At 44.2% G+C, this 19135-nt stretch overlaps 1 protein-coding gene across 2 annotated transcripts in view; it reads left to right on the top strand.

The window, feature by feature from the left end:
- BOC (BOC cell adhesion associated, oncogene regulated) overlaps positions 1-19135 on the top strand; it is a 152610-nt gene that overhangs the window by 101514 nt on the left and 31961 nt on the right. For both annotated transcript variants that reach the window (XM_029578116.1, XM_029578115.1), the window contains exon 5: positions 18150-18296. In XM_029578116.1, the coding sequence (XP_029433976.1) occupies positions 18150-18296 (147 nt within the window). The remainder of the gene's footprint in view (positions 1-18149; positions 18297-19135) is intronic.

Here is a 19135-nt window from a genome sequence, read left to right as displayed (position 1 = left end):
GGTGACGAGAGAATTAGATCGCGGGTGCGCACTGGATGTGGTTTATGTGGATTTCAGCAAAGCTTTTTGATATTATCCCACATATAGAGGACTCATAAATAGCAGCCTCCAAAGTGGTGGGCAGGATTATCCCGTTTGCGCACTTAAAATATTTATATTCTTATCTTTCTGGTTGCAATCAAACAGGAGCAATATTTTGTTAATTCATATAATATGAATAAAACTAAATCCAACATAACACACTACATAATAAAACAACATCAGACCTAAATCTTAAGCCATTTTAATGCAGGAGGATAGTGAGAACTGCGTAAACAGACCCACCGTATCAACCCATTGTCTTGTGCCCTAAGAACATTTGGCTGCCAAAACACCTAATATTCCCGTAGTGCTCAACTTGTATAACTGCGTCTATGGTATATACTGAAATGAAAGCCTCATAGGCCTTTACTTTTTGCAAAGGTCATAACTTTTAGACCCCCCCAAATTAAAATAATCCATAATATAATTGTCATTAATTCTCAGCAATCTCCAGGATCGTACCCCATTTCACCCAGGCAATGGCTAATTCAGGTAGCAGCATGCCATCCCCTAGGGCAGCTAAGTCCTATGTCTGTGAAACAAGGCGGCTTTCTGGCCTTCTGCCCATTGAACGTTTCATGAAAGCATATTCCACAGCTCCAGAAAAGCTTGTTTTGTTATTTTAATAGATCTATTACCCTTAAGGGGAGTTATCTCTAAAAGTGTCTCATTTTGCAAACATAATTTGCCAGTTTTGCCCTCAGAAGCTTTCGCCCATTCCATGCCAAATTTTATAGGTCAGGGTCCATGCTTTAAAAATAATCCTGGACTCAAATTGCAACCACTTGAGCTCACCTAGGACTGGAGAGAATTGATCCCTCAATATATGTCCTAAAAGTAGGTGGGGTAGCTGAGATTTCTGTTTCCAGAAGTTTCTTTAGATTCATTTTCAGTAAGATTAGGTAAAGAAGACTGCGGTAATCCAGGCGGGAAGTCAATGTTGTGTGAATAATTGACGCAAAGCTTTTATGGTCAAACAGAGGGCAGTGTCAACTGAGTATTCTGAAATGAAAATAATAGCTCTGTATCCCTAAGCTAATAACTTCAGTACTCATTTCCAATGGAAACAGCCCAGCTCTAAGAGTGGGCCTGGAAAATACTTCTCTTTCTTCTTAACCCATAAGGCCTCCATCTCTGCGAGATTCAGCTTGAGTTTATTATCGAGCATCTAACTTGAGGTTGTATCTAAACATTTCCTCTATCTCCCTAGGGCCTTATTCCAATCTCAAGGGGGAATATAGTTATATTTCATCCATAAAGAAAACATAGCAAATACCATAATCCTTCATTCTTATAAGCAGCAGCAGGTAAATAGTAAAGAGTAGAAGTGTGAGTAGAGAGTCTCGCAGGACCCCACAAGGCAAAGGATACAGGGAGGACACCTCATTGTTCTTGTATACATATTATCTCTCTGAAATAAAGAATATCCAGTTCAAGGATCCCTCTCTTACCTCTGCCTCTGAAAATTGCTTTATTGAGTATTTGAGGTTGATCATATCAAATGCATCATTGCGATCTAAGAGGATTAGAAGCTGACTGAGTATAGATAACAGAGGGTACTGTTAAACTGAATTTACTCTGAAGAAAAAAGGGCAATGAGTGGAATGTCTTAAGAATCAGTCCTGGAATTGATTCTGTTCAATATCTTTGTAAGTGATATTGCAGTGGAGTTAAAAGGAAAAGTTTGCCTTTTTTGCGGATGACGCTAAGATCTGTAACAGAGTGGACACCCCTGAGGGAGTGGACAAAATAAGATGTGGCCTAAGAAAGGTTGAGGAGTGGGCAAATGTTTGACAATTAAGATTCAATGCAAAAAATGCATTTTGGGTGCAGAAATATGATGGAGTGGTGGTATACAGCGAAGGATGAGAAACTGATATGCACCGACCAGGAGAGGAACTGTGGAGTAACGGAACTCATGGTAGCAAAACAAGATGGTGATCAGAGCTAGGGAGATTCTGGCATGCACAGGAAGAGGCTTAACTAGCAAAAAAAGAAGAGGTGATCATGCCTCTATACAGATCATTGGGAAGGTCTCAAATTGCAGTTCAATTCTGAAGGTTGTATCTCTGCAAGAATATAGATAGGCTAGAGCAGTGATGGCAAACTCCAGTCCTCAAGTGCCACAAACAGGCTAGGTTTTCAGATGTCCACAATGAATATGCATGAGATAGACTTGCATGCAATGGAGGCAGTTGTCTCCACTCCGACTAGTGATCATTCAGTCGGAGTGGAGACGAGCAACTGAATGTGAAGCGTAAGTTTTCCTAGCCGCAGTGCATGACCAATGCGTTGTCTAAGTTGGAGATCCAATAGACATACCGCATTCACAAGATCATGAATCACAAACAAAACAAAAAGAATTAATGTCACAGCGGACTGCACTTGGAAAAACAGGCGTGTCATACAAGATTACAGTTGTTTCAACTTGAGTCCAAATATATCAGAGCCCCTGAGGCAGCCGTTCAGTTAATGGCAAAACTCGGCCAGAGTCGAGCTATAAGAATACATATGTCTCCACTTCAATAATTCCACTCCAACATCGCTCTAAGCTTCAACAGCAAGAGGAAATATGGAAAAAAGGATTCACACTCACAAAGAGGGGAGTAGCTGGCTTGTTACGGCGGTTACTACCCCAAATCAAATAAGTCTGATACTTCACTTTCAATGCATATACAGCATAGTTCTCTGATTCAATGGCAGGGGAGAAGAAAAACCGATACTTCACACATCCAGCAGAGCTCTCTGCTTCAACGGCAGGGGAGAAAATGAGGGGTCGCACTCACAAAACGGGGAGTAGCTGGCTTGTTACGGCGGTTACTACCCCAAACCAAATGTGCCTGATACTTCACTTTCGATGCACATCCAGCATGGCTCTCTGCTTCAACAGCATGGGAGAAGACTGATACTTCACGCGTATCCAGCATAGCTCCCTGCTTCAACGGCAGGGGAGAAGAAAAACAACCAATAAGGGCTGTATAACATAGGCTGGGTAAAACAAATAAGCATGGGTGTAGCTTGCTTATTGCGGCGGCTACTACCCCTAACTAATCAAGCTAGATATTTCACTTGGATGCAGCTCCATCACTGCTCTCTACATTAAAACTGGGGGTGGAAGGGAAATAGAACCAAGAGCTAAGAGAAACAGATAAGTATGAGAGAAAAAATGTGTGAAGCTTGCTGGGCAGACTGGATGGGCCATTTGGTCTTCTTCTGCCGTCATTTCTATGTTTCTATGTTTCTATGGTTTGAAAAAGACCGTGGCATCTAATCCTTGAGGTTTTCCTGACGGCTTTCTTAGATCGCCTACCTTCTTGCTTTTTGGGACTAAAATAGTCAAGAGCATAAGCACTGGCAAGTTAGATATAAAACAGTAATAAGACAGGCCAAAGAGAGAATTTAAGAAGAAGCTTGCACTAATAATAAAACCTTTTTCAAACACATTCTAGGCAAAAAGCCTGAGAGGGAATCAGCTGGGTTGCTAGATGACCGAGGGGGCAAAAGGGGGGTGGCTCAGGGAGGTCAAGGAAATAGCACAAAAACTAAAGCAATTCTTTGCCTCGGTCTTTAAGAAGGAGGCTGTTAGGAACACACCCAAAACGTTCTTTAATGGTGATGATTCTGAGCAACTAAAACAAATATCTGCGACAATGGAGGATGTAATAGATCAGATCGGCAAATTAAAAAGTAGCAAATCGCCAGGACTGAACGGCATCCACCTCAGAATTCTGAAAACTAAAACATGAAATTGCTAACCTGTTACTGGTAAGTCTGTAATCTATCATTTAAAGCAGCCACAATTCCTGAAGCCTGGAAGGTGGCCACTTGGCACAGATTTTTTTATAAAGGGATCCAGGCGTGATCTGGGAATCTATAGACCAGTGACTCTGGGCTAAACGATAGAAGCCAATCTTAAAAACAAAATCATTGGCCATATAGATACATGGCTTAATGGGGCAGAGTCAATATGGTTTTAGCAAAGGGAAATCTTGTCTAGCGAATCTTTTAGGATTTATTTGAAGGTGATAAAGGTGAGCCGGTTGGAATAGTGATGAAGTCCCTATGCGAGACTCCTCAGGAAATTACAAAGTCATGAGGTAGGAGGCAGTGTCCTATTGTGGCTTGGTAACTGGTTAAAAGGCTGGAAACCGAAGGTAGGACTAAATGGTCAGTTTTCCAAAGAGAGTGGTACTGGGAGCTGTGCTACTTAACATTCATAAATGACCTGGAAAAGGGAACAAGTGAGGTGATCAAATTTGCAGATGACACAAAATTATTCAAATTTGTTAAAGCTGCAGTAGATTGTGGGGAACTACAGAAAGACCTTGTGAGATTGGGCAAATGAAAGGCAGATGAAATTTCTGAAGTAATTTTCAAAGGAAAATGTAAATGTCACATACTATTGTAGCAATTTTTAAAAGCCCGTTTAATTGCGTTAAGTGCAGTATAGAAAAAAATCAGTGGAAAAATGACCTTGTTATAACACACAGAAGAAAAATTGGTGGATAAGTCATTTTCCCTCTGAATTTTATTTATTTTTTTGTTATAACATTGAAATTTCCAGAAAAAATAAAATGAAAACTGAAAAGGAAGATCCTTAACCATAGGGGAACAAGGTACATGTTTCAGTCTAGGTCCCTTCTTCCACGAAGTTGATATTGCCTGGGAAAGAGACCTTCGTTGAAGCCCAGAAAACTCTACCCAACCGTTTTGCTAGTTTTTCATTTTATGGATAACTTGGATACAGGCTGCAAAAAAAAAAAAAAAAAAAATTTCCCACATCCCATGCTTGGCCAAGAGCCATGCAAAACCCCCCTCAGCCTGAGCCGAAAATGATGGGGGGAATGAAAACACAGGTGGCTTCCCAAGGGCTGGCCTGTTACCATAGGGATAGCGTCTGCTTCTAAGACATGGCAGTCTGCCTTTTGGAATGAAAGATTAGTCTACTCTGGTCTCTGTAGACATTTTTCCATGTAAGCTAGTGAGTGTGTGTGTGCTGGAGCCGATCTGATAGAGTCCAGGTTGCTGTTTTTCTTTCATATTTCATGCAAAGCTAAGAGCAGTTGACAGGAAACTTTGTGCAGGAGAGCTCTAACCCCAGGGCACCGAAGGAGCCGAGGTCTGGAATAACACTCAGATACTGCATATCCCTGCTTTCCTTCTTTTTTGCTCGAAGGAGATTCAGTCTGTTTTGTTTTACTGCTCTCCCTAGTCCACTCTCTCTTTCCTTCTGCCCCTTTCTCTAGCCATGGTCCCATTTTTACCTCTAACTGCGAGCACTGAATGAATAATGCATTTCCTCCCTCTCACGCCTCCCCGGGCTCATTTTTCTTGGCATTTCTTACCTAATTTTTTTTTGCCCCGTTGGCAACTCCCTTTCCTTGTGGGGAAGTAATGAGCTGCAGTGGTGTACGTGACTAGGCAGCCCCCTACTTCGTCACCTTTTGACCAGGCCAACGTGGACGTACAGGCGGGAGAACACGAGGGCCTGGGACGGTTTCAGCAGCACTTGGGAGCACAGCAGACGGCATTTAAAAATGCCGCCCGATATGGGCTGGCCTAGTGCTTCAGTGGCACCGCCATGTGAAGGACCTGGATTGCGTTTCCCAGGTCAGGTCTTCCGCTCCCTGGGACAGCATTGGTGGGGGGGGGTGTTGGGGATGTTGCAGAGACAGCACTGACACAGCAGCAGGGGTGGGGGAGTCATCCTCGTTGTACAAAGCAGCCCCTAGTGCTTGGAGTTAAGGCTCCTGGCTGGAGGATTCTGGAAGGAGCTGTGGTGTGTAACCCCCAGACAAGGCCTGTGAAATGGGGGGTGAAAAATCGTTGCGTGAATGGTAGCTGATAGGGCCAGATCTCAGCTGGAAGCCCAGAGGAAACTGCTGGGCTAAGAGAGAGAAAAAAGCTACACAATATTACTTGGCACTAGTACTAATCCATGCCTGAGCGTTCACGTCTGGTCTCTCCTGTTTACTTGTAAATTTGGGTCCACCTTCAAGAAAGGAAAGATGATGAAAACCTGAAAAAATTAAGACAAAATGAGTATAGTTGCAGCCTTAGAAATTCTGCATATTCAGTGCTGCAGGGGACTGACCAAGACCAACCGAAGCTTGGGCTCATGGGTTTCTTCGCAGAAGAGATCTAGAAAACTGGTTTGTATGCAGACGTCTACAGAGCTGCTTCATTTTGTGTGTTTTTGGGTTGAAGAGGTTGTGTTTGTTGCTTTTTTTTTTTTTTTACTTCCAGAAATGAGTGTAGGCGTGATAAATGGCTGCTTTCCAAAAATTGTGTTTTGCTTCTTTTTTTTGTTTTTGTTAGAGGTTGGATTTTATAATGACTTTTGATTTCCATAAACATGAAGACATACACAAGAATTTTCTTTTTCTTTAAACATGCCAGAACCTCAGAATTCGTTTGCTTTAGTCATGTGTACTGGACTTTCTGTGCTCCCTACCCAGGATGGTGGGGTGCGGAAGATTAAAAACTGGCCTGTTATAGCGAACGACATCTTACAGGCGGTTGTGCTCTCTGACTGGTAGCTGGGATGTATCCTTGCAAGCGTAGACTGGATGAGGCAGGTGGTCTTTTTTTTTTGCTCTCATCTGGTACGTACGTTACTGTGGAAATAATCTTCAAAATGCTTTATGCATGTAAATGCAGTTTTGAAAATTTCTACTTTTACGCACGCAGCTCCTTTGAAAACCTCACTCTTGTGTGTTCTCCCCCCTCTGGCCCCAGCTCGTTTCTTCTCGGGCCTGCCACTCTTTCCCTGGACAGATCCCTGCCAGTTGTGTTGATGCTGTGCCTTGGCTCTGGGAGCTGAATTTGGCTGTGATGAATTCAGACCACCAGGGCACAAATTAATTTTCTGGAGACTATTTATACTTTGGCAATCTTAGAAATATGCGTGCATGTGGGAGGGCTGGCCGTTTGTTTTTCCCTCTCAGTACTCACGATATGGCTGCTTTCTTTCTTTCCGCGGGTCCAATTCCTTTATCCCTTTCTTCACCACTGTTCTTTTTATGCTGGGTTTGACCTCCGTTTTCATCATACCCTCTCTCCTTCTCGCCCCAGTCACTGCGGCAGCAGCTCCTTTGGGGTCCCCGTGTGCTCGCAGCCTGAGGGTGTCGCTTTTGTATGGCGACTGGGCTGAGAAACGCCAGTAAAAACGTGCTGCAGAATCCTGCACGCACAAAGGGTTAAACCCTCCTCTGGCTTTCGTGCCGAGTGGAAAATATGACTCCCCTTCTCTTCTCCTCACCTCCCTCCTCCCCAGACTTGTCTTAAAGGATTAATCAAATTTCTGAAGTTCACTTTCAGAGAAGCCAAGAAATTCCTCAAGTATTAAGCACGTTCCATACAAATCATTTTTATGACTTTTTCAGACCTGCTTCTCCCCCCAACAGCTAAGCGCCTGAGAAACGTTTTAAAAAAGAGTTGCCTGGACAATCTCCGGTTTATATTTCAAGAGGTTTGGGTTGCATTGCCAGGAGAGCCCTGTTTACATTTTTAAAAAAATGCTTTAATCAAAATGCATTTATGTGTGTTCGACTTTTCATTTTTGGTTTCCATAACTGCGCGAGAGGGGTGTTATAGTTCCTTGGAACAGCATTTATCTCTTTGCTAGCAGAATCTCCAAGAGCAACATTATCCATCTTCGACTGGTGGAGCTGAGCTGGAAAGAAGCATGCTGTTGTATAGTATGCCATGGGTGAATCTGGCAAACTGACATGATTTTCCATTGCCTAAGCCAAGCAGATTTGGGGTCTGGGCACTAGTTGTCAAGTGTCTATAGGTGCCTCCCCTTTCCCGGTTTCTGGCACCGAAGATCCAGAGAGGTAGCCGTCAGGATAAGCGCACCTCCCATTTTGGTTCACCCACGAAATACGACACCAGTGGCCTAACCTATCACCGTTGCATTTTGGAAACTTCTTAAACTGAGGAGAATGAATTGGCATGGTCTGTGCGTGTTCCTAGTGTCCAAAAGTACCACAGCCACTTGGGCTGTTGGAATGATGCCTCCTTTGTTACAGTGGTGTTTTCTCCTGGCTTCTCATTCAACTTTTTAAGACCTGCATTTGGTTGAGTCCACCAACAGAAACTGTTCAAGGTATTCTTACTACTTTAATGCACAGGAAACTAGGCAAAATCCAGTAACTCAGTAAGTAAGCATGTAGGCTTATAGGCTTCAAATGCATGATCCCTCTGTAGGGGAGAGTAAATGAGCCCTTGTACAGGCGTAGAAGCTGCAAGTGATGACCGTTTTGGACGCGGGAACTCGAGCCCCTGAACTAAGAGAGAATCTCTAATTTTCTAATCGCAGTGCTCATAATTCTGGGGGTTTTTTTTCCTTTTTTCTTGCTGGCTTCAGCCTTTAGAGCTTGCCCCATCTCGAAGTACCAGCCTCCAGCACATACCAATGATCACTGGTTTCCAAAGCATTTTCAGGGATATTCTTCCTCTCATGGTAAAAGGCCAAGTACTCGTGAAGCTGTGAGCAATATCTCCTGGGCAAACCCCAGCCAAGCTTGATGATCAGTGTGATTTTAGTTAAAAGAAGAGAATAAGGCTTGTGTGTGTGCAGAGAGGCAGGAATTTCCAAGGGTTGAATGATGCAATTGCTGGTGAATATCCTTCAAGTTTTTTCTCAGCCTTTTGTCTTCTGTTACCTTGGGGGCACGTCTATGGTTTCCTCCTTAGTCCTTTCTCAGTGGAGACTCCTTGATTCTTTGGCTGTATTTCTTGGAGAAGCGTTACTTTTCCTTCAAGGAAGGGTAGTTTTCGTGTGTTAAAAAAAAAAGTCTAAATATAAAGCCAGGGTCTTCTTTTGATTGGCTTGTTGCGTTTTCCATTAAATGGACTTTAAAGAGCCAAAAGGCTAATGGATTCAAGTAAGGAAGGAGGTGAGTGTCTGAGAAGGAGATTCCTGGTGCTAAGGGGTTAATTATTACCCTTTGCCCTATAATTCCAATGAAATGAATTATTACATCTGTGTGACAGCCAGCTGACATGGTCATGATTAATGGGAGCCAGTGAATCCCCTCGGACAAAGAAATGATTTTGCACTTGTGATTATAAAATGCTGACGTTAAACTTGTTCCATCTGGAAAATGACCTCTCCTCCGTTTGGTCCCTCATGCAACTTAGGAAAGAATGGGGGTGGAGTAAGGAAGGGTCCTGTTGACTTTTTTTTTTTTTTATTTATTTCCATTCTGATTTACTGCACCTCACTAGTTTTGGTAGCTGCTTAGATTATGGCAAAGTTTGGTGATGAGACGTGTGTGAATGGGAGGAGGCAGGGGGAAATAGCTGGGTATTGCATTACATATAAGAATTTGAATTCTCATCTACCCAGGATTGTAAAGAACCAACCAGGAAGGCAACACAAAACTGACCTGAATAAGGAGCAATATCCCTCGCGCATTCGGTTATTCTACGGTAGCTGGGGATATCTCCTTAATAGCCTAGACTGGAATAACGGGGCAGATTGAGTGGGCCTGTTGATCGTTATCCGAACACCATCTTTGGTGTTACTGTGCAACGTTACTGCAGACGACCGCTCACGTAACGAGGTGGAGAATGCGGAACAGTTTCGGGAAAAGCAGGAAGGTGACCGGAGGCCTAGATCGGTAGCTGGCCTGAGACAAATGTGTCAGACACTGGTCAATAGGCTTTGGATAATCATGGCAAGGCAAGCTGTCGGCCATGTGCTCTCAGAGTAGCTCAGTTGATTGGCATCTAAAAAGCCATTGGGGAGGAGGGGGGTCAACCAAGTCAGATGTCTTCAGAATTTGTGGGAAGGCTTTTAAAGCAGGGAGAAAATTGATGTGCATATGTTTTGTTTTGTTTTTTGGTTTGGTTCCGTATAAGCAGCAGCAGGCTTCCCAGAGTAGCTCAGAGTATTTTCATCAAGTTAGCTTTCAGTTAAAATAAACAGAAGCTGTCACTGATCAGCAGAGACCAGTTCAGGAATGATACAGCTACAGACGGGTAAAAATCATTAGTAACACTGGCTTACTGTCCCGGATCATGCCTGCCGTTACCATCCAGTGGCGTTCAACAGATTGTGAACAGAGATTCCACATAACAACAATCTGGTAAAACTAGGGATTAACTATGAAAGTCCCTGCTCGTTATTTGCAAGACTGATTATTGTTCTTTCTAATTTGCTACACACCCCTTCTGTTCTTCCAGGAGCTGTTTATGGAACAGCCAAGCACGGCTCTTTCGACATGCGAGACTACACATTGCATCTTACAAAAACCGTACTGCCTTCTAGCACACTCCGCTTGCGTCTTTTACTCTAGTAAATTTGCTTTCCTTATCTCCTTTCTCAGCTGCTTTAGCTTTACCGTTTGGTTTGGACAGCTTTGCAGAATCCTTGGCCACGCCCCTGTTCCCTCTAAGGTGTGCGCGCGTGGAATGTCGTGAACCCCGCGCACATCAGAAATCCCGTTCGTTTGCAGGACACCTGCTCAGAGTGCACGAATTTGAACCCTGCTTATAAAAAAAAAAAAAGTTGCACACAAAGAAAATGTTTGCGCATGCAGTCGTTCAGAAATTTGAGGGAGCACTGGGCCACCCTAGAGTGTCCTGAATAGCTTGACCCTGGGCAGGAGAGTGGGAGCGAAGCTGGCACGGGGTCCAGGAGTTCCTCCTCCTCGCTCCCCTCCCTCCCCCAAAGACATAAAGCAACTGCTGGAGCAGACGCAGTAAAAAGTTTTGCTTTTGCTTGGGCCGCTGTCGCCAGCCAATGCATGAATCGAGTCAGGGCACTGAATAGAATGCAGTGGTTTTTGGTACAGAGAGGCCTGGCCTGACACTGCCTCTTTACTGTACGCTACGCATGCCTCTGGTTTTGGGGGGGGGGTTTTTACTCCAAGTTCTTGGTGCCTCTGATGCAAAAACAGCTGGAACAAAGCATATCCATCAGACCGACATGGCCATAAGAAACCCCGTGTCTTCTGCTTTTGTTCGGCGCATCAGCTTGATTAATGTATAAAGGTTTGAACGTGGGCGGAAACTTTTTTTTTTTTTTTTCCAGCAGACCTCTCGTCATTTGATGAGAGAAACCTTCCACATGTGCTTTCCAGCAAGTCCTTTCCTGTTTCCATCCCCTCATCTTTCCTCTTATGAGGGCTTCATCCATGCAGCGAGGGAGAGTGGCAGAAACAGAGAACCATGGGAAAAGTCCCGTCTCAACGCACCACTTTCTCATAGCTGCTTCTCTCTCTGGCCATCGCTAAGTAGCAATGTCCCCGCCAGAGCCTTCTTTTTTTAACTGAGAAAAACCATAGGGACCCCAAGAGGGACCTGTAAGCCTCCCTCTGCCTCCTCTCGCATTTGTCCAACTTGCTCTAAAAATCCTCCCAGGACAGAGATTCTGCCATGAGATCTTCTAGTGCACGCCTGCCAGTTTTCAAAGTGGATTTAGGTGCATCGAGCGTCTTTGAAAATTCAGGCTAAAATTAGCAGGTAGCCGCAGACATAAGCCTATGCGGGCCATCTGAAGATTACCCACCCCATGAGGGGGCTTATCTTCTAGTGGCAAAACCTGCAATTATTTGATTACTCAGTGCCAACATGATAAAAGTTAAAAAAAAAAAAAAAAGCCAAGTAATTGTCTCTAGATTGTGCCAAATTACATTGGCTTTTAATTTTCTTATTGCCTAGTCCTTGGTGTTGCTGATAAGTTTGTGAAACAGAGGTATTTAAAAAGTGCTAGTCTTATAAAAAAAAAAAAAAAATATATATATATATATATATATATATATATTGTAGGCACTCAAGATGGAATAAACACTGTGACAGCTAAACCATCTCTAGCAGCCAGAATAGGCCGGGAGGCAACTGGAATCTTGTGACTGCTTTCATTGGACTACTGTTAGAATAATTCAAAGGTGATGAACCTGGCATACATGAGTTTTTGAGACAACAAAGGGCCCGTCTACTGAGGGGATTTTGGTCCCACAATACTTGGAATTGGCAGTTAGATCTGAAGAAGAGATCGATGTAGACGCCAAAAATTTATGGACGCCATCCTTTCATTTAATGTAGCCACGGATCAGTCACCTTCCAGTAAACCTGCCAAAGGCACTGTGCAACGATACAGTAAAGTCGAATGTAGAAGTAATTCGTGTGTTGCTCCAATAAAAAGAATCAGATTTAAAAGAGAAATCATTTTATGGTAAAATTCTGCTGTAGCATTTCCCTGTCTAGTAAAATGTTCTTGAGACCCTAATCTTTTCCAGGATATTTCAATAGAGCAGAAACTGCTAAAAAAAAAAAAAAAAAAAAGAAACTCCTATTATGGTGAAAAATTAGTAAGTGCCACAGGGCAACTTAAAGAGAGCTTTTACCAAAATCTTTTCATTTCTTTTTTAAATGCAAGTAGGAGAGCACATCCCGAATCTCAGCAAAGTAAAACAGAAGTATCGTCTTTGCGTGCGTCGTATTTGAGCACGTTCTGTATCTGTAAGGGTTTCCGCATGTGTTGGTCTCATGGCAGCACACTGTCATTGTATCACCTGGTCTGTTGCCTTAGACATAGCTGAACTTAGCTGGACAAATAGTCACAGATAGTCAGTAGAACATTGTCGTTTGGGTGCTCCGCTGGATATAACCAGATAAAGTCCTAGTTAGCTGGATATACTTTTCAGGCTAACTTTAAGCCCGCTTTCCAGCATGACCAGACTTAGCTGGTCACGCGTAAATCCACCCGGCGTTTTGGGGGCGGGATGTGGTGTTTCGGGGGCGGGGCCGGGGGCGTGGTTTCGGCCCGGGGCGGTCCGGGGGCGTGGCCGTGCCCTCCGGAACCGCCCCCAGATCGCGTCTCGATCTGGGGGCGGTTCCGGAGGGCACTCCCCCGGCCCTATCTAGACCCCCCCCCGATAAAGGTAGGGGGGGTCTAGATAGGGCCGGGGGGGTGGGTTAGATAGAGGAAGGGAGGGGAAGGTGAGGGGAGGGCGAAAGCGAGTTCCCTCCGAGGCCGCTCCGATTTCGGAGCGGCCTCGAAGGGGACGGCGGCAGGCTGCGCAGCTCGGCGCGTGCCGGCTACATGACATCGGCAGCCTTGTGCGCACCGATCCTGGATTTTAGCTGATACGTGCGTATCTACTAAAATCAAGCGTACTTTTGTTGGCGCCTGGTGCGCCAACAAAAGTACGCGAAGGCGCACTTTCTTAAAATCTACCCCAAAAGATGTACAGAGAAGCAGAAAATACTGCTTTTCATTACTTCCTCCGTCTTAATATTGTGGCGATATTAAGCCAGAGGAACTAAAAAATTAGAATGTCCGGGAAAAAATTAAATTAAAAAAAAAAAAGGTGCGGTGGTCAGTATAGGAAAAGGGACGCTCAGTTAACGAGCGTGAGCATCAGTCTTCCTAACCGGCTGACAGCCACCTCTTCCCTAGTGCCTCCCTTTTACTGCAGCATCCAATTTAAATATTAAATCAGGCGCCCAGGAGAGGTAGATCGGCACGCATTAAGGGCGCGGGCTCTCAATCATGAGCGCCTGTTTAACGTGCGCTGATACTGCATCGACATGTTAGTCGAATAAACTGTTTCAATATTGAACTCAAGTAGACTAACTCCTTATCCAGGGGGGATAATCTTAGCCAGTCTTGGTTGTACCCTATTGCATGCATGGAGATATAGTTTCTTATGATATTGAGGACTGGCTCAGATTTTTCCCCTGGACATGTCACTGAATGAGCACCTTAGATTTATTTATTTTTTTTTATTTAACATGTTTTGTATACCGTCATTCAGTTTTTCCATCATAACTGTTAACAGTAGTGATGGCAGTAAAGTATTAATTTTAGTATAGTACCCATTGCCCCTATTTCCCAGTATAGTATAGTACCCGTTGCCCCTATTTTGGATAGTCTGTCGAGTAAGATGGAATGGTTGACTGTGTCGAAAGCAGCTGATAAATCCAGGAGTAATAAAATGTAACTTAGTCCTTTGTCAAATCCTCGAAGTATTGTGTCATTTAGTGATAGGAGTAATGCTTCCATGCTTAAATTTTTCCTGAATCCAAATTGAGCGGGGTGAAGTATGTTGTTCGTTTCTATGTAGTCAGAGAGCTGGGAGTGGACGATTTGTTTCTATGATTTTTGTGATGAAAGGTAAGTTTGATATGGGTCTGTAGTTTTGGATGTTCTCTGGGTCTAGGTTGTTCTTTTTTAATGATTTAATGATGGTTTAATGATTGCTGATTTTAAGCAGTCGGGGTATTTCCCTTCGGTGAGGGAGATTGACTGTAAGAATGATCAAGGCCAAGCCTTTAAAGCTAGCGCCATTGTAACAGAGGAAGATATGAACTTTATTTTACCCCAGCCTGCTTTAGATAGAGGATGAGGAGGAGAAGGTACTTGTTCAAGCAGATTGTGAACTTTGTTGAGCCAGATGGAGTCCGTCTGGGATGGAGGCTCAGAAGCTGAGAGGATTTGGGCTTTCGGTAGATTATGCTGACATGTAAACTCCCCCCCACCTTTTGTGTTGTACGCGTTGGGAAAAGTGTTCAGCCAAGAATATAGTGATTGAGGGAGGAAAGCCTTAAAATGATGATGATTTGTTGTTTTTCATTGGTATACCACTACCAGGCTATGCAGAGACACATGAGAGACAGTCCCGTTGCTCCCTGGAGCTTGCAATCTAGCCAAGACAGACAGACAACTAAAAGGCTGAGTTAAAACAGTCAGGCCATGATTGGAAAAACGAAATTGAGGGTTATTTGGTGGGATTAATTGAGGGAAAGCTGCACGGAATAAAGCCTCTTGGGAGTTTATATAAATGGTATACTGAACTCAGTATACACATACACATGCAAGAAAACAGCTAGTGGCCTTTTAAGTCTTGTCATAAAAAATTAGAGCAATACTATACTCTGACACCTTAAACTGTCATCCAGACTGATCAGCATTTGAAGCTAGCATAATACAGTTCTCTGCGATTCTAAACCATCCACTAGAAACAAATATTGCAGGAAAACAGTTAAATTGGCAATTAATACCCACACATTTCCAGCTGAAAATGGCACCTAAAAATGTAATTTCCTTGTATGAAATCCTAGATGATTTGTCTGTAAGCCGAGATTGGAAGATTGTAGCCCTCTAGAATGTTTCTGCCGTTCTCTCGCCCCCGTCTTGGCTGGAGTGGAGGAGGGAAGACAGCTGCCAGTTTGCTGAGGGATGTTAGGGGCCATGGTAGGGGAAATGGAAAGAGAACCATGAAATATGAGGCCTCTGAAGAGGAGAAACAGTCAGTAATGGTAGGGAGAAAGGGCCTTGAATTGCTGGGAGAATGGTTTTGGGCTCAGGCAGGGGGACCCCAGGTTTTCATTCATTGTACAGCTCTTTGATTGATGTGCGCTGTTTGATAGGTACAGCTTAAGGAATGTAGATGGGAGGGAGCTGTGAAAACAACCCCTAATGGATTTCTCAAATGTAGCAGCGTGCAGGCCAAGGCAGGTGTCACGTTGAATGTTTTCCCCTGTGAAACCTGATCCATAATTCTTAACAGCAGTCTGGTATTCCCATTCCTACTCTGAGGGGCCCCTCTCTTTGCTCCCAGGAATGCAGATGGAGCCGGGATTAGTGCAGACAAGTCGCAGTGTGGAGAGGTTCTCATCTGTCAGACGGCTATCATTGCATTACCTCCAATCTCATCGAAACTAATTTCAAAGTACAAGCTGCCTAGTTCCAATAGCCATGCCGGTCCGGGAAGAAACTGGACTCTCTGCAGCTTTTGAGAATTTTTATTCGACAAATGTTAAGAATTCCTCAAAGATGATGATGTATATTAACTTTTGACATCGCATGGACAACTCCTTCAGATGTGACGGCACAAAACAAACTTTGTAACATCCTGAAGGAGAGACCTGTGAGGTCTCATCGTTGAATAGTTTATTAGTACCATAAAGCTGTCAAAACTTGCAAAACATAATCCTGTTTTCTTCAGGATCAATGTGCAGTTTGAGTCTCAGGATTACATTTATGTGTTGTAAATACAGCAATGCCAGGGCCTGCACTGGCACATATAGTTGGGCAGGACTGGAGAGCAGAAGACCGTCTGCCGAAGAGCAATAATGGAGTAGAGTTCAGGAAGAAAAATAGACTCATAATGGGGATGGGAGGAGGAGAAGAATACAGGCCAGGCCAGATGTTAACTATAAAAATTCTTCCCCAGCAGTCTTCCCTTTGGTCCTCTCTATCTAAGACACCTTCCACAAATAGCATGGAAAAGGATCCAGCTTGGGAAGCTTGAAGCCTGGCCCTGCAAACCTCATTGTGTCTCCTTTTCTGAGGAAGCCTATTATCAACCGTGGCAAAGCCTATCCCAGCACAAAGGGGCATAATCCATAAACTAGGGAATGACAAAGGAGCCCATGTGGCCTGAAGTCCCAGTAGTCCAGCCTCATGCAAGGCAATATTATGCTGAGAGTTCATATTTGTCCCTGGGTACCAAAGCTGAAGTAAGGTCAAACTGGAGGCCGTGCATTAATTGAGGGAGTGTTCCAAGAGACTCTGATCCAAGGAGCAGACCCGCTGAAGAACCCTTCTTCTGCCATCAGGAGCAATAATGGTATGGCCATGGTTGAAGGAAGACTGCTGTTGGGCCTATGAGGTTGCTGCAGCACGTTTTGATGGGGCAGAGAGGGAAATTTGGAGCCGTATATCGGTCTCCTTGGGAGTTTCTGCTGGCTCTGTCATTCCTGATTTGAATCCAGCAGAGGACTGGACAGGGAGGAGTAATGCAGGAGGAGGAGAAGATAAAATGCTATGAGGCAGCTCCTACTACCCACATATTAGGTCTAGTGGTCTGGATGACTGCTGTGGGAGTTAACAGGAGCTTTGACTCATTTTATACAAGGAGTTGATGTCAATACTGCTCAATAATCAGATTTATGTTTTTATTTATTTATTTTATTTAAAGAGTCTTCTATACCAATGTTAGTCGAAACATCACCTCGGTTTACATGGAACAAAAGCAACGGAAATTACAAGTAACAGGGGAAGGGTAGGGGGTACAAAAAACCAATAGGAGAGCAGAGAAGCATAGGAACAATTAACAAGTGAACTATAATGTCATAAGAACAAGGTCATAGTCAAATTCAGGTCATGATCCATCACAATTCAGTATTCATCAAGGGTGTTGGGGAAAGGCTTGTTTGAATAGCCAGGTTTTGAGCTGGGCTCTGAATTTGGTGATGCAAGGTTCAAGTCTGAGGTGGGTTGGGAGTGAGTTCCAGTGCATAGGTCCAGCAATGGAGAGCGCCCGATCCCTTGTAGCTGTGAGGTGTGCTTTCTTTAGGGATGGCACATGGAGGAACCCTTTGTTAGTGGTCCTTGTCGGTCGATTCGAGCAGGCAAATTGGAGGGGATCTACCAGCCAGTTGGAGTGATGGGAATATAAGGCTTTATGGATAATGGTCAGGGATTTAAAGAGGATGCGGGAGGGAATAGGGAGCCAGTGTAGGTCCTTCAATATAGGGGAAATATGGTCGTATTTATGAGCGTTGGAGAGGGTTCTGGCTACAGTGTTCTGTAGCATTTGGAGGGGCTTTAAGGAGGAGTAGGGTAGGCCAAGAAAGAGGGAATTACAGTAATCCATCTTGGATGCCAGTGTAGCCTGGACGACAGTGCGGAAGTCACTGGCGTGAAGGAGAGGTTTCAGGATTTTTAAGACTTTAAGTTTGAAGACACCCTCTTTGAGTATGGCACTGATATGTTTTTTGAAGTTCAGTTGTTGGTCGATTAGGACCCCCAGGTTCCTTGCGCAGGGCTGTGCATGAGGAATCTTGATAGCAGAGTCAATTGTGAGTGCGGGATTGGTAGGGGGGTGATATATACAATTACATACTGCTCCCCCCAACCAATTATGTTCCCTCCCTATGATGTTGTAGGCTATGAAGTTAATGTAACAGGAATTCTAGTATAGATTTAATTGTAATCTGCCTGGAGACCATCTTAGAGCAGAATATCAAATATTCAGAAAGAAATACATTTTTAAAGAGAGAATATAGTTTTGTAGTCATAAGCTTTGTCTCTTCCTGTTCCACAGACCTGCAGGACTTCACGCTTGACACGCAGCATGTGATTGAAGTGGATGAGGGGAACACGGCTGTGATTGCCTGTAATCTGCCTGAAAGTCACCCCAAGGCCCAGGTGCGCTACAGTGTGAAACAGGAGTGGCTGGAGACCTCCAGAGGTGAGCAGGCGCCATTAGTGACCAGGATGCTGTGCAAACCAATTCATGTGATTTATTTTTTTCCCATGATCCTTCACCAAAGTAGTAAGTCAGAGCGTAGGGAAGTTATAAGTGACATTGTCAAGGTGGATAGAGAAATAATTAAGAAAGAATTGAAGCCACAATAAAAAAAAAACACCCCCCACATTTCTTTAACATTTTCACTTTCTTCCTTTGTGGTAGTGCATTCCAAAACCAGCCTTTCAAGCTCTGGGTACAACCCAGCACCGAGTCATGAGTAATGCCAGTTACTGGGTTGCAGACCCGGCCCTGCATCTGCAGCTGTCCGGGGAGAAGGGAACAAGCACAGCGTGTGGCAGCCTTTTGCTGCTGACTCTGGCCACGTGGTACCCGTCGTCCCGTGATGACTGAGAGCCAAGCAGAGCCTGCAGAAGTGTCCGGACAGCAGCGAGTGAGCAGTGGGGGCTGAGAAAAGGGGAGCAAGAAGAGTGACAGCGAGCAAGGGGGCAGGCTGAGAACGGGATGGTGAGAATAAGAAATAAGGGTGGGGGATGGGAGGATGAGAGCGTTTTCTTTCCACCCAGAGTCCTGAGAAGGAAGTCTTTTCTTTCACGGGCTCCTGAAAAATACGTTTGCAAACCACAGCTCTGAACCATTGCTGTGTGTGTTCCGAGGTTTCCTTTGTAAATGAGAATGTCTGTCTGCGGTCACAGTCACGTGGCATCACAGTGTCATGCTGCATGAGATGTCCCCTTTCTAAGAGCAGGTGAGGAATTCTAAAACCTGGAGAAAGCGGATTGGCTGAAAGTCTTCTGTCACCTGATAATTAAAGTTTGAGG

The sequence above is a fragment of the Rhinatrema bivittatum genome, chromosome 15 (genome assembly GCF_901001135.1).
Source record: "Rhinatrema bivittatum chromosome 15, aRhiBiv1.1, whole genome shotgun sequence".
NCBI classification, from domain to species: domain Eukaryota; kingdom Metazoa; phylum Chordata; class Amphibia; order Gymnophiona; family Rhinatrematidae; genus Rhinatrema; species Rhinatrema bivittatum.
Note: the sequence above shows the minus strand (reverse complement) of the source record. Positions and strands in the feature narration are given on the sequence as shown.